The following is a 14,347-nucleotide window of genomic DNA, read 5'->3' on the forward strand; positions in this document are numbered from 1 at the left end:
TTATACAGCCTTGGGATAGGACAATACCTCCCATATGGCAAGAATAGGCCTGAACCTCCTTTGTTCAGCAAGTTTTTTTTGTTGTATCTCACAATCTTGACCTTACCTGTGCCCAAAATGTTACTGCATCTTCGACATGGCAGCCAATTACACTTTCAACTGTGGGGGGGAAAGATTACAGTCAACTCATGTTTTTACTATTAAGAAAATCAAACTACAGTATCTTTGCACATGTACCTTTATTATAGTCTGAATCTTCCTCCATATTGGCAGAACCTGAAACACAGAAACAATCCAGTCAGAAAATAATGGGTTAAAAAATACGGTATCACTGGTCAAACACTTGGTTAACCCTAAGATACATACAGAGCCACGTAATGGCACAGTGGGGAAGTGACTTGCCTAGCAAGCAAGAGGTTGCTGGTTCAAATCCCCGCTGGTATGTTTCCCAAACTATGGAGGGAACACCTATATCAGACAGCAGCAATATGAGAAGATGCTGAAAGGCATCATCTCATACTGCGCAGGAGATGGCAATGGTAAACCCCTCCTGTATTTTACCAAAGAAAGAAACATTTGTCTTACCATGAAGGATTCTTTTTCACATCCGAGGAGGCCATCCTCCACAGTATGGGATTACAGACTGAGCATGCTCCAGACAGCACCAATGAAAGAGCTGTAAGCGTGGTTAGCTTACTGCGTAGGAGGCGACCCAGCCCCAGTTCCGGGACTGAAGTGCTCTCAAGAACAGGAGAAAATAAACAGATTAGACACAGTACAACCAGCACAGAATACAGAAGGATCCCAAACAGCCTACTACTAAGCCAAGATCCCCCAGAAGTCGCCTCAGCCCAGACACGCCATGCCCTCCCTTAGAAAAGAATCATGACACAAGAAAGGGAAGCAGAACACATTCTTGGGAGGGCCGGATGACCTCCTCGGATGTGAAAAAGAACCCTTCACAGTAAGACCAATGTTTCTCTTTCCACAGCCCGAGGAGGTTCTCCTCCATAGTATGGGACATACCCAAGCTAGTAATGGAAGCTAAAGGGCGGGCTCAGAGAGGATGTGGATTAAATGTGAAAGGAGGATATCTTATAATGCCTGATAAAGGGCATGATGGAGGACCATGCGGCAGCTTTGCAGATCTCCACCAAGGACATATTCACTGAGAACACCACAGAGGCAGCCGCACTGCGGGTAGAGTGGGCCGTTATTCCTAACGGCACAGGAAGGTTGAGGGCCTCATAGGCCACCGAGATGCAGGATTTAATCCAGGAGGAAAGAGTAGCCTTGGAAACCTTGAGCCCCAGAGATGACTGATGATAGGAGACAAAGAGGGAGCCGATACGTCGCATGTCCTTGGTTCTGCGCAGATAGATGCGGAGGGCCCGTCTGAGGTCCAGAGTGTGCCAGAGTTTTTCTCTAGGGTGGGAAGGGGAGGGGCAGAAAGAGGGCAGCACAATGTCCTGTAATCTATGAAAGGCGGAATTGACCTTCGGGAGGAAGGTGGGGTCAGGTTTCAGGATTACTGCTTCTGACTGGAAAACGCAGAATTCCTTATGAGCTGATAGGGCGCCAAGCTGTGACACCCTGCGGGCGGAGGTGATCGCCACCAGGAAAGTGAACTTAAGAGAGAGAAAACGAAGAGAGGGGCTCGAAGGGGGGTTGGGTAAGAGCATTAAGAACTTTATTCAAGCTCCAGGTAGGGAACCTGTGGATTGGGGGGGCAGGTTTGATGCCCCATTCAGAAACATCCTAACATGAGAATGGAGTTGCGATAAAGTGCCAGACTGAAGGCGCAGGACCGAGGATAAGGCCGAGGTCTGGTGCTTCAGTGTACTGGGGCGAAGCCCCATGTCAAGGCCTGCTTGAAAGAAAGACAGAACCTCAATAGTGCCTGCTGCCAAGGGATCTGTGCATTTCCTGAGCGCCCATCTAGAAAAGGCTGCCCAGGAAGTCTGGCAAATACTGGTCGCAGATGGGCGACGCAAGGCCAGAATAGTGTTCTGAACAGAGCGGGGATAACCCTTCTTTCCTAGCAATGCGTGTTCAACCTCCAGGTGACTAGGTGGAGCCACTGGTGACGGAGCGGGCCTTGGAGTAGAAGGTCCGGCCACACTGGAAGATGCCATGGAGGGGAGATGGTGAGCTGTAGGAGATCGGAAAACCAGCGTCTCCAAGACCAGAAGGGAACGATCAGTAACAGTTCTGCCTTCTCTAGGCATAGCTTCTGGATTACCCTGTCCAGGAACATGGTGGGAGGGAAGGCATAAAGAAGGCCGGGCAGCCATCTGTTGCTTCTGCTTGTGGGGAGAAGAAGCGGGGAAGAACCTGGGAAGTAAGTGGTTGCATGGAGAGGCAAACAGGTCCACTAGTGGTTGACTGAGGCAATGCACAACTTGGTGGAACACTTCCGGATGCAAGAAATATTCTGTCCGATCTAGTGACTGCCTGCTGAGCCAGTCTGCCTGGACATTTGACATGCCTTGTAGATGTTCCGCCACTATCAAGGACAGGTGTTGTTCTGCCCACTGGAAGAGTCTGTCAGACTCCATCATGAGTAACAAGGACTGTGTGCCTTCCTGCCTGTTGATGTGGGACTTGGCAGTCACATTGTCCGTGCGCACTCAGACATGGGAGTGACGGACCAATAGATAGAATTGTAGCAAGGCTAATCAGATAGCCTGCAGCTCCAGCCAATCAGGGTGGATTTGATTTAAATCAAACTGATTTAAATCACGATTTAAATCACGATTTAAATCACTAGCAGGGTGGATAAAAATCAAAAAAATCCGATTTAAATCAAAACAATCCGATTTAAATAAAAAAAATCTGATTTTTTAAATTTAAATTGGATTTTTGATTTAAATTGGATTTTTTTATTTAAATCAGATTTTTTTATTTTTATCCACCCTGCTAGTGATTTAAATCATGATTTAAATCGTGATTTAAATCAAATCCACCCTGCAGCCAATTGATATTGTGTTGGCTCTCTCTCGATGACCATATACCCTGCGCATACTGGCCGCAGCAATGGGCCCCCCAGCCGGACAGAATGGCATCCATCGTGACTATCGTCCGGCTCGGGACAGTGAGAGGGAGGCTCTCCAGCATGACCGGCAACAGCCACCACCACAGGGAACACCTGACTTCTGGTGTTAGGGAAATGTTCTTGTGTGTGCAGGCCATGCTGTCCTCCTGGAAAGGAAGAAGGAGCCACTGCAGCGGGCGAGACTGCCAGCGAGTCCACGGGGTGCACTCCAGGCATGAAATCATGGACCCCAGTACCTGAGCCAGAAACATGAGGTCCGCCAAAGGTGAGTGAATGAGGAGATGGATGAGGGAGGCCAGCTTATGACCCTGGTCTGGAGGCAGTGAAATCGACAGACCGCAGGTATCGAAGAGGGCACCCAGATGTTGTAGAGATTGGTACAGAACTAGATGGCTTTTCTGCTGGTTCTCGAGAAAGCCATGGGTGCTGAGGACCGACAGCATCATCTGACAGCTGGGCTAGCGTGAAGGATGATTCCCGGATGAGCAAATCGTCCAACTACGGGTACACGTGTATCCGTTGGACCATAGGTGAGCGACCAGAGCCACCATTATCTTGGTAAAAATCCTTGGGGCCAAAGAGAGGCCAAAGGGGAGGGATCTGTATTATAATGGTGGCTATTGCTTTGTCCTGTTTATTGTGTATTATATTATTGTTCGCATATTATGTTTTTAATCCTGTTTTTATCTTTGTATGTTCTCTGTACAGACTATGGCTGTAATAAATTGATTGAGTGATAATGGTAGCCATCGTACACAAACCGGAGGTACTGCCGATAAGCCGGGAGAATAGGCATGTGAAGATAGACCTCTGACAAACTGATCGACGCCAGGAAGTTTAGATGTGCTATTGCCTCCTAGATGGAGCGAAGTGACTCCATCTGGAACTTCCATTTACATACAAAGCGGTTGAGAGACCTCAGGTTCAAGACGGCTCTCCAAATTCCATCCTTTTGGGGCACTAAAAACAAAAACGAGTAAACGCCTTGCCATAACTCTGTCAATGGTACTGCTTCAATGGCGCTGATGTGCAGTAGATGTTGAATCGCCAGAGCCATCTGCCGCTGTTTGTCCAGACATCTTGAACATGAGGTTCTGGGGATGTGGTTCCGGGGTGGGGTGACGAAGTCCACGGCGTACCCGTGGGAGATAGTGGATAGTACCCAGCAGTCCTGGATAGTGGCTTCCCATTGAGCAGCGAATTCAAGAAGCTTGCCTCCTACGTGGAGATAGTCATTGGGTTTTTTTTGGGGGGGTGCCTGGGTAAAGGGTGGGGAGGAACGACCTCTGGATGTACCACCTCCCCGTTGTTACCACTGGCCACGCCAGGCAGGGCAGTAGGTGGAGCCTCTGTAGTCTCTGGAAGAGGACCAGGAAGGCCACTGACTTCCCCTGATGGGACAAAACGATTGATTACTAGACTAAAAATAGCAATAGCAATAGCAATAGCACTTACATTTATATACCGCTCTATAGCCGAAGCTCTCTAAGCGGTTTACAATGATTTAGCATATTGCCCCCAACATTCTGGGTACTCATTTTACCGACCTCGGAAGGATGGAAGGCTGAGTCAACCTTGAGCCCCTGGTCAGGATCGAACTTGTAACCTTCTGGTTACAGGGCGGCAGTTTTACCACTGCGCCACCAGGGGCTCATAAAAAGGCCTACAGAAGTCACGATGGTTGGATGGTAGGGCTTTTTTCTTATTCTTTCTTATTCTACCAAAGTCGGGTCTAGGACTTCCCCAAAGAGCCGGGCCCCAGCAAAGGGTGAAGCGGAAAGGTTAAGCCTGGAATGGAAATCAACATTCCAGTGTTTAAGCCACAGGGAACAAAGGACTGCTACCCCCACCACCACAGCATGGCCCGCATACTGGATACAATCCAGGCTAGAGCCTGCCATAAGGGTGGTGGCCTTAGCCAGTTTGTTCAATCCCTGGTGCACTTTGGTAAGCTCAGGAGGGATCAAGATGGCAATTTCCTTAACCCAGAGCATAGACGCCCTGGCAAAAATAGAATTTATAGTGGCCACTTTAATGACCATGGCCAAGGCAGAGTGAGACTTGCAACGGAGCATATCGGCCTTACGATCCTCAGGGGATCCTCAGGGGATCTGAGTTGCCCCTCACCTTTCTTGATCACCACAGACTGGGCCACCAATTGAGCCACAGGAGGGTCCACTGCAGGAACCACCAAGAGAGAGGAGACTTCAGGTGGCAGATTGTAGTATTTCTTGGGAATCAGCCCCAGTGTCTTAGAAGAGGCGGGGGACGCCCATTCCGCCACCACAATGTCCTTGAAAAGCTGAGGAAACTGAACTGTTGCCAAGGGCACCGAGCTGGAAGGAAACACATTATGATCGAGAGAGAGAATTGGCATTGTCGATCTGGGTGACATCATTAATAGCGCGCCTCGCCTTAGAGAGGTTCACTTAGAAATCAGAGGAGGAAAAAAGGCGATAAGAGGAAGGGAGAAGAATCCCTGTGTCCTCATCCGAGAGCTCCCCCTCTTCCTTGGCAGATTGGGAGGTACTGTCTCCATCATTGCCACTCAAGCCCACTTCTTTATCAGAAGGGGGGTTGGTAGGCTTAGGGGGGAGGGTCCGGCACCGCTGCAGAAGGTGGAGGAGGAATGGGCCTGGCTGGGACCCCAGATGGCTGAGCTGGGGTGGCCCGCTTGAGCACAGAGGCCCTTTCAGAGGATGATGAAAGTGAAGGTGATCTGGGCCTCTTTTTGCGGCTAGGTGTCCCTAGGGTGAGGCTGAAACAAGCCCTTCTCATTCTCTCAGGCTCCAACAGGCAGCGGGGCAGGCGCTCCTTTCAAACTGCCTGCATGAGGAGCCACTCGCTCAGGCACACGGCTGAAGCAGGCACAGAACGTGACTTGGCAGCTGCTGCGCATTTCTGCACCTCGTCCTTCAGGTGTTTGGTCTTTTTCTTAGCCTTCTTTAACTCCTTCTTGGAGTGGCTAGAGGACACAGCTGTAACAACTGGCCTCTGTTGAGGGCAGCGTTCGCCTGGGGGGGAAGTAAGACGGTCCCCCCCCCAAGAAACGGAGATGCAGGTGGGTTGGATGGCCCTTCTGTCTAAGAAGGTTCCCTCTGAGAGGGAGCCCTCGAGCAGGGCGCCCACGTGAGCACACTCTATTAAAAGAAAAAATGAAAGTAAAGGCAAAAACACGACCAAAATGAGGCCAAACTGGAAATACAAACCAAGTCTAGACTGGCAAATTTGAGCAAAAATCAAAAGAAAAGCAACTTCTCTCCCCACCTTACACAATGCTAGACAGCAGAAAGTGAGAGGATAGGGGGGAAAGGTAGAAAGCTAGCTAGCCGACGCAAAAACCAAACACTTTGCAAGAGCAAAGGAACGAAGCTATTTCCAGACAGGACCGGAACTGGGGCTTGGTCACCTCCTACGGGGTAAGCTAGGCACACCTGCAGTTCTTTCATTGCTGCTGTCTGGAGCATGCTTAGTCTGTAATCCCATACTATGGAGGATGACCTCCTCGGGCTGTGGAAAAATAATGTTTATTGATAAAGCAGGAGCACAATGCAAACAGTGATATTTGACAACCACGATACTGGTTGTCAAATAAATGACAATACGATAAATATGATTATTCTTGAAATAACTGTCTCCAAACCGTGGGTCGCTCTTGGTAAAGGCACAAAGTACTAACACAGTGATTCTTAACATGGAGTCTACCAGATGTTGCTGAACTACAACTACCAGCAACCCCAGCCACAATGGTTGGGGATGCTAGGAGTTGTAGTTCAGTAACATCTGGCAGACCCCATGTTAAGAACCACTGTACTAATGGGTGCCAGTACACAATGTCACTGCTGCAACGGGATCTGAAAGAACAAGGACTCTCCTTCTTCCATGCTTTCAGTGATTGGGATGTCTCCTCATCCTTCACCAAAGGGAAGAAGACTGCTTGACAAACATGGAGCATATGTGATGTGGCTTCAGTTGTGTTCACAAAACTCAGAAAGCAAGCATGAAGACCTCCGCATCTCTGAAAGTTTTATCATCATGACTTGTGATACATACAGCACAATTGCAAATGTCCATGATACAAAGCTAAGAAGAGATCACAGCTGACAATCCACTAACACACCACTAATGAGAGTCCTGTTTGTTTGTTTGTTTATTATTATTAAAACTTTTCTACCGCCCTTCCAAAAGGCTCAGGACGGTTTACATTAAAACACCATTAAAATCAATTAATAATTAAAACAAAAATTATAACACAGCATAAAACAACAACCAACAATTAAAAACATCATAAAACAATTAAATAATCAGAACAATTTAAAAACAAGTTTTAAAAAGCTGAGAAAGCTTGGTTGGAGAGATGTGTTTTCAGAAGCTTTTTAAAAATTGCCAGAGATGGGGAGGCTTGTACCCCAGCAGGGAGCGCATTCCACAATCTCGGAGCAGCAACCAAGAAGGCGCGTCTCTGTGTAGCTACCAAACGAGTTAGCAGCAACTGGAGACGACCTCCTCAGATGACCTCAAAGGGCGGTGGGGCTCATAATGAAGAAGGCGCTCTCTTAAATACTGAGGGCCTAAGCCGTTTAGGGCTTTATAAGTTATAACTAGCACTTTGTATTTTGTCCAGAAACCTATTGGCAGCCAGTGTAGCTCCATCAACAGAGGAGTAATGTGGTCTCTCCAAGATGACCCAGAGACCAACCTAGCTGCCGCATTCTGAATCAACTGAAGTTTCCAGACTACGTACAAAGGCAACCCCACATAGAGCGCATTACAGAAGTCCAGTCTGGAGGTTACCAACAAATGTACCACTGTTTTGAGGTCATTGATCTCAAGAAACGGGAGCAGCTGGCGTATCAGCCGGAGCTGATAGAAAGCACCCCTGGCCACCGCCTCAACCTGAGAAACCAAGGAGAGGTGTGGATCCAGAAGTACTCCCAGACTACGAACCAGTTCCTTTTGGGGAAGTGTGACCCCCATCTAGAACAGGTAGATCAAAATCGTCTCTGGAGTTCTGACCCAGCACAATAAGTACCTCTGTCTTATCTGGATTCAGCTTAAGTTTATTCTCCCTCATCCAGGCCATTACTGCTTCCAGGCAGGCATTTAAGGAGGATATGCCAGCTCTTGAAGAAGTTGACACAGAGAAGTAGATCTGGGTGTCATCAGCATACTGATAACACCCAGCTCCAAATCCCCTGATGATCTCTCCCAGCTCAGATTTCAAAGAGCAACAATCTCCAATCAACACCATCCAGAATCTGTCCGAGAGGTAGGAGTGGAACCACCGTAAAACAGTGCCTCCCACCCGCAACACCCTCAGACATTCCAGAAGGATACTATGGTCAACAGTATCAAAACCCCTGAGAGAACCAAGAGGACCAACAGAGTCGCACTTCCTCGGTCAATTCCAAATTGGAGATCATCCATCAGGCCGACCAAGGCAGTCTCCACCCCATAGCCTGCCCAAAAACCAGTTTGAAATGGGTCTAGATAATCAGTTTCCTCCAAGACTGCCTGGAGCTGAGAGGCCACCACCCTCTCAATTACCTTGCCCAGCCATGGGAGATTGGAAACTGGCCTATAATTGCTCAATTCTGAGGGATCTAATGCAGGCTTCTTTAGAAGAGGCCTAATAATTGCCTCCTTGAGACAAGGAGGCATCTTGCCCTCCCTCAGAGAAGCATTTATGATTTCTATCAAGCCACCTACAACAGTCTCCCTGCTAGATAGAACAAGCCATGTTGGACAAGGGTCAAGAGAACAAGTGGTAGGCCTCACCGCTCCAAGCAGCTTGTCCACATCCTCAGGAGTCACAAACTGAAATTGATCCAGTCAAATCATATAAGAGGAGTTGTTGGACACCTCCAGTTCAGACATCAAATTAATTGTGGAGTCACCATCTAAGTTGGCCCGAATCCGAGAGATTTTGTCTCTGGATAAATTGGTCCTGAAATGAACATTGAAGTCCCCCAGTACCAAAAGTCTGGGAGACTCCAACGCAAGTTTCACGACCAAGTCCATGAGCTCAGTAAGGGATTCCGTTGGGCAGCGGGGCAATCGGTACACCAACAGAAGTCCCAATCTATCCCTGGTCCCCAAACTTAAGTATACACATTCAATGTGGTCTGATACCCTAAGAGGGACCCTGGTAAAGGCGATGTTATCCTTATAGACCACAGCCACGCCACCTCCCCGCCCACGTCCCAACACTATATAATATATATAGTGTATATAGTGCATAAGAAGTGTGCTATATATCAAGTGAGAATAATATGGGCCCAGGCAACAGTATTCTAGCCAGACATAATTGAGTATTCTAGCCATCCTGCTAATTGGAGATGGACAAACCAAAGTGAAAGAGGGCAAATCAAACGCACAAGACTTCCCTCTGTAGCAGAAAGATGTGGTTGGCAAGATTAGGTATAAATGCTTCTAGAATGGTCACAAAGTGCACAGAACTGTATAGCTGCATACACCTGGATTATAAACTACTAGTGGGCCCGGGCACAGAGCATCTGTGCCTCAAGCGGGCCCGCCGCCGCCGCCTCTGGCCTCCCCACGGCCAGGCCAGGCCGGGCCCACCGCCGCCGCCGCCTCTGGCCTTCCTGCGGCCGGGCCTGCCGCCGCCGCCTCTGGCCTCCCCGTGGCCGGGCCCGCCGCCGCCGCCTCTGGCCTCCCCGCAGCTGGGCTGGGCCCGCCGCTGCCGCATGGCCCGCCGCCTTGCCTCCGCGGCCGGGCCCGCAAGCCGCCGGCTCGGCTCCACCTGGGCCCGCTGCCGCCTCGCCCGGCCGGGCCCGCCACCTCGGCTCCGCAGCCACCATGGCCGCCCACACTCCTGGCCCGCTGGTTCTCCTGGGTTGTGCCGCCAGGACCAATCAGGCGCCCCTGCAGCCCAGCCAATCAGCTGGGCTGCCGGGACGCATTTCTCCTGGGCACACCCAGGAGAAATATATATATATAGATTATCTAAGATTACTGTTAGTTAACATGCTGGAAATCTTTGCTGCCATACACATTGCAATAAACAGGTTTCATATGGTAAATAATGTTTTCCCACTTGAAATGAACTTTCTTTACAATATAAACAAATATTCCCACACACTTTGAACAGTGTAGTTCCATTTGAAGTGGTTCCTTTAGGACATTGTAGTTAAAATTGCCAGCATCCTGGGGGAAAGTTGCTGTCTTGGGTTCAATCACTGCCAATTTTTTTTTCTTAAAATGAAACTCATTTGAACATTCATGTAAATGTGGATGTTTCTATCACCATTTAAACTACCTGCTCCACCATGCAGAAAGCACCTGGATGTCTAAAATGACCCAGTTGACTTCCATTTAAAGGAATTGTTTTTCTAAAAGGTAGGATAGATGTGGTCTTGTTTTGGAGACGTGGTCCAGAAAAGTACACCTAAATACTACATAATTTTGATCTGTTAAATAGACTAAGAACACCTTTCAAGGAGAAATCGCTGGCAACTGATCAACTAATACAAGAAAATATAAAATCATCTTAGATTTCACAGCAGGCATAGCACAACAAGAAAAGATGTAAATTGTCAGATCTCCAGTTCAAGTTTTACCTCAGCTATGAACTCACTAGCGACTTTAGAGACTAACACTATCTTGCAGCTTTAACCCCTTTCTGACACTCAATACAGAGATAATATATAAAAGCAATATGAGAACAATAATAAACTGGCCTAATTTACAGAAGAGTTGGTGTATTATTAAGTTCTGAAACATAAGAAAAGCACATAACTATTTAGTGTGCTCTATCTACATAGAGCACTACCTAAGATAGATATCAATCAATCTTTATTACGGTCATAGACCACCTAAGATAGATAGATACATTAAGCAAAATAATTAGAACTGCTTCCAGCCACTTACTTCACCTGCCTCCAAGGGTCGCAAATTAGCTAACAAGCCACACAGAAGGGGGGAGGGGCAGAGTTACCGCCCGACAAACCCATTTTTCACTCCTTAGAGCGAGATTCAACAACAAAAAGACCCTTACACATTTTGACTTCTGAAATCTACGCTCTCCGGTCTTAGGGAAAGCGATTTGTTTGTTTGGGGTTATGTGCTAGAACAGTGTCCGTGAGCAATTTAACTCCCCCCACCCACCCCCAAAAAAGAATCAATCAATTTTGGGCCGGCAGGGGCTGCCGCCACCAAGAACCATCTGGAGCTCATTCTAGGCAGACAGTCCTCCTTGCTCCTGGATAACGTTCATCTCACTTCCCCGAAATGAATGTTACCCAGCAGTGAGATCTGCCTGGAAATGAGCTCTGAAGAGCTCCTGGCGGCGGCGGGCCCCACCGGCCCAGAATTCTTGGGGGGGGGGGGAGTGCCTGGGAGTGGGGGTGAGGGTGAGGCGGGGGGGACCCTTTTACTAATTGCAGGTCTGGGAAACTGTGCATGGAGAATGTACCGGTCCATGACTCCAAAAACGTTGAGAAACAGTGGCGAGAATATCTTACATCTATACGGCACTTACACACTCTCCTTCTGCCCCGTAACCGATTCCAGGGAAATCCCACCAAGGAAACTCCCGTCTTGATACAATCTCAGAACTAAATCGGACGACTTTTTTTTTTTTTTCCTTTTCAGAAAAGGCAAAAACAGCGAACTCAACTGCTATGATTAAAAGTTGCTCTGGTGCGACCGCACGCTCACGCCCACACCTCACATGCAGCATAGTTTGCGCCTGTGTACTGCAGCCACGTGGTGCTTTCAATACTACGACGCCTGCGCGTCTTCTTACAAATTTGTGGGAGGGGAATCTAGAAATTCGTTCGGCTTACTGTGCTGCAAAGTGCCTTCAGTTTGCTGTCTTTAAGTAGGGGTCTTACCTCTCTGCGTGCTTGTTCCAGTTCAAGCCTGTGCATCTGTATGCCACGGTAAATTCCCCAATGGCGCCTGTTCCCAGGTAACTGCGCATCAAGTTTGCAGGCTTAGGACTGTGTCCGGCTATGCATAGCTAAGGCCTCGAAATTATATTTTGTTGTGAGTAAATACCATTGGATACAATAAGATCTGTTTCCAGTTAAGCATGCCTGAGAGTAGGTTGCATTTTGATGTTTGGAATATGATCCATTGAATACAGGGGACTTATTTCCGAGCAGACATGCATTAGAGAGGACTGGACGGTTGCAATTCTGTGTACACTTTGGCGGAAGTAAGCGGCATTGAGCACGCTGGATTTACAATCAAGCTCGGCCGTCTACAGTGCAAAAAACCCCTTGGTTGTCACTTCAAAAATAAAAATCTCAGACCGTTCCTGTGCAGTTACGCAAGATTTCCTTACAATCAATATGAGATTAACACGGTTGCCTAACTGCCTTTCATTTGTACCTGCGAAGAGACACAACAAAGGAAAGGAGGAGTGGGACACCCACGCGGACTGGTAGTGAACTGAAAAGTCCAAGGAACAGACCAGCTGCCCTCACTTCTTTTAAATAAAAAAAAATCGATCGATAGAAGAAGGTAATAAACACCCATGCGGGAGCGAAGAAAAAAGAAAATGTGTCCTTACTTCCAAGGTGTGTTTTCACCTTCCCCAAATAACCTACACAAAAAACTGGTAGGTGTGGGAAGGATGGAGCAGTTCCTAGGAAGGCTACTCTAATATTTTGTGCAGAAAAATCTTGTTGCATGTTTACTCTGAAGTTTCCACGAAATGCAGTAGGATTTACAGGCAGATCTTAGATGTATGTTTATTGGAAAGTATATTCCATTAAATGTAGGTGGGTTTCTCCTGAGTAGGTGTGTTGTGAAAAGGACCTGACTTCACTTCCGTGTAAGGTCCTTTTGGCTGCAATCTTATTCACACAGAACGACTCTATAAAGGTTTTTACTCAGAAATTCTGCTGAGATCAGTAAACCCTTAGGTAAATATGCATGGGTTGTAGCAATAAGGAAGAAGTCTCATTGAAATCAATGTCCCCTGTAAACATATAAGCCATGCTGAATAGGAACATAGAAAACTGCCATATACTGAGTCAGACCATTGGTCTATCTAGCTCAGTATTGTCTTCACAGACTGGCAGTGGCTTCTCCAAGGTTGCAGGCAGGAATCTCTCTCAGTCCCAAGGAAACGGGACGGAACGGGTGCCCTCATAGTAGGGAATTGGAATGTTCCCCTCCTCGTAATCAGGTTAGTAAACCTGTATGTCATTTATGCAATGCTCCTGAATAGGAATAAGGGAAGATGCGACCAAGAGGATCATGCAGATGAGACAGTAAATCTCTTCTGGAAAGGTTTGTATGGTTATGTGCAAAAATACAAGAGTATATCTTCTAAACAGCAATAGGACAAATTGTGGAAATGGACGTCAGACATCACACACACACACACACACGATTACTTGATGTGCCTTGAAATCCCCCACCCCCGAGTTACAGTACTACCTGCATATACTTCATAACCTTGTGGGTTTCCAAATAATTGTGTGTAAATCTTTGTAGATATATCATGTATGAACAACCACTTTGTATATAATTGTGCTTTGGCAACGTACTGTATGCTTTGGTAGTTTGTTGGTTCAATAAAAAATCTTGTCCTATCTTGGAGAAACCAGGGAGGGAACTTGAAACCTTCTGCTCTTCCCAGAGCAGCTTCATCCCCTGAGGGGAATATCTTGCAGTGCTCACACATCAAGTATCCCATTCATATGCAACCAGGGCAGACCCTGCTTAGCTATGGGGACAAGTCATGCTTGCTACCACAAGACCAACTTTCCTCTCCTTTATTTTGTAGTATTGTTTTGTGAACTGCTCTGAAGAGTGGAAAAGTGATATAAAATATTTTAATCAATTACTCTGAAAGCTGCTTTCAAAAAAATTAATTACTAAAATAACTGAATGGCATCTGAATAAGGCCAGGGGTTTCAAGATTCTAATTTCTGAAACAAAGAAAGCTTATAAGATTGCTTGGTCTGTGTGTCACTAATAACATCTGTGTTTACAATCCAATACAAACCAAATTTACAGTATATAGGAGAGCTTGATGTTAACAATGGGGATATTTTTTATTTTGGTCCAATCATGTTTCAAGATGGCAGCCACACAATTATTGTATTTTATCTAGAAATCTTTTGGGTTTTGTTAATTAGAAGTTTGTCCCTGTGGGGACCCTGTAGAGCAGTGTTTCTCAACGTTTGAGTCATGGACCAGTACATTCTTCGTGCTCAGTTTCCTGGACCAGCAGTTAGTAAGGCGGTTGCCCCCCTTGCCCCCGCCTCACCCCCACGCACCCCCTCAAAACACACACACACAAACAATTTCAAG

General features: G+C 47.2%; 1 protein-coding gene across 5 annotated transcripts in view; it reads right to left on the reverse strand.

The window, feature by feature from the left end:
* The window catches only part of STK31 (serine/threonine kinase 31), an 86,392-nt gene extending 74,431 nt beyond the window's left edge, over positions 1-11,961 (reverse strand). Inside the window, exons 1-3 of one of the 5 annotated variants that reach the window (XM_053261883.1) lie at positions 11,694-11,712; positions 238-276; positions 107-159 (exon numbers count right to left, since the gene is read on the reverse strand). In XM_053261883.1, coding sequence (XP_053117858.1) covers positions 107-159; positions 238-265 — 81 coding nt within the window. In that variant the 5' untranslated portion in view covers positions 266-276; positions 11,694-11,712. Of the gene's footprint in view, positions 1-106; positions 160-237; positions 277-10,945; positions 11,135-11,555; positions 11,788-11,910 lie in introns of those variants that run through there. The other 4 variants (XM_053261881.1, XM_053261882.1, XM_053261884.1 and 1 more) reach the window with 4 other exon arrangements.
* Positions 11,962-14,347: the final 2,386 nt, after the last annotated feature.

This window comes from Hemicordylus capensis, chromosome 6 (assembly GCF_027244095.1).
Source record: "Hemicordylus capensis ecotype Gifberg chromosome 6, rHemCap1.1.pri, whole genome shotgun sequence".
NCBI lineage: Eukaryota > Metazoa > Chordata > Lepidosauria > Squamata > Cordylidae > Hemicordylus > Hemicordylus capensis.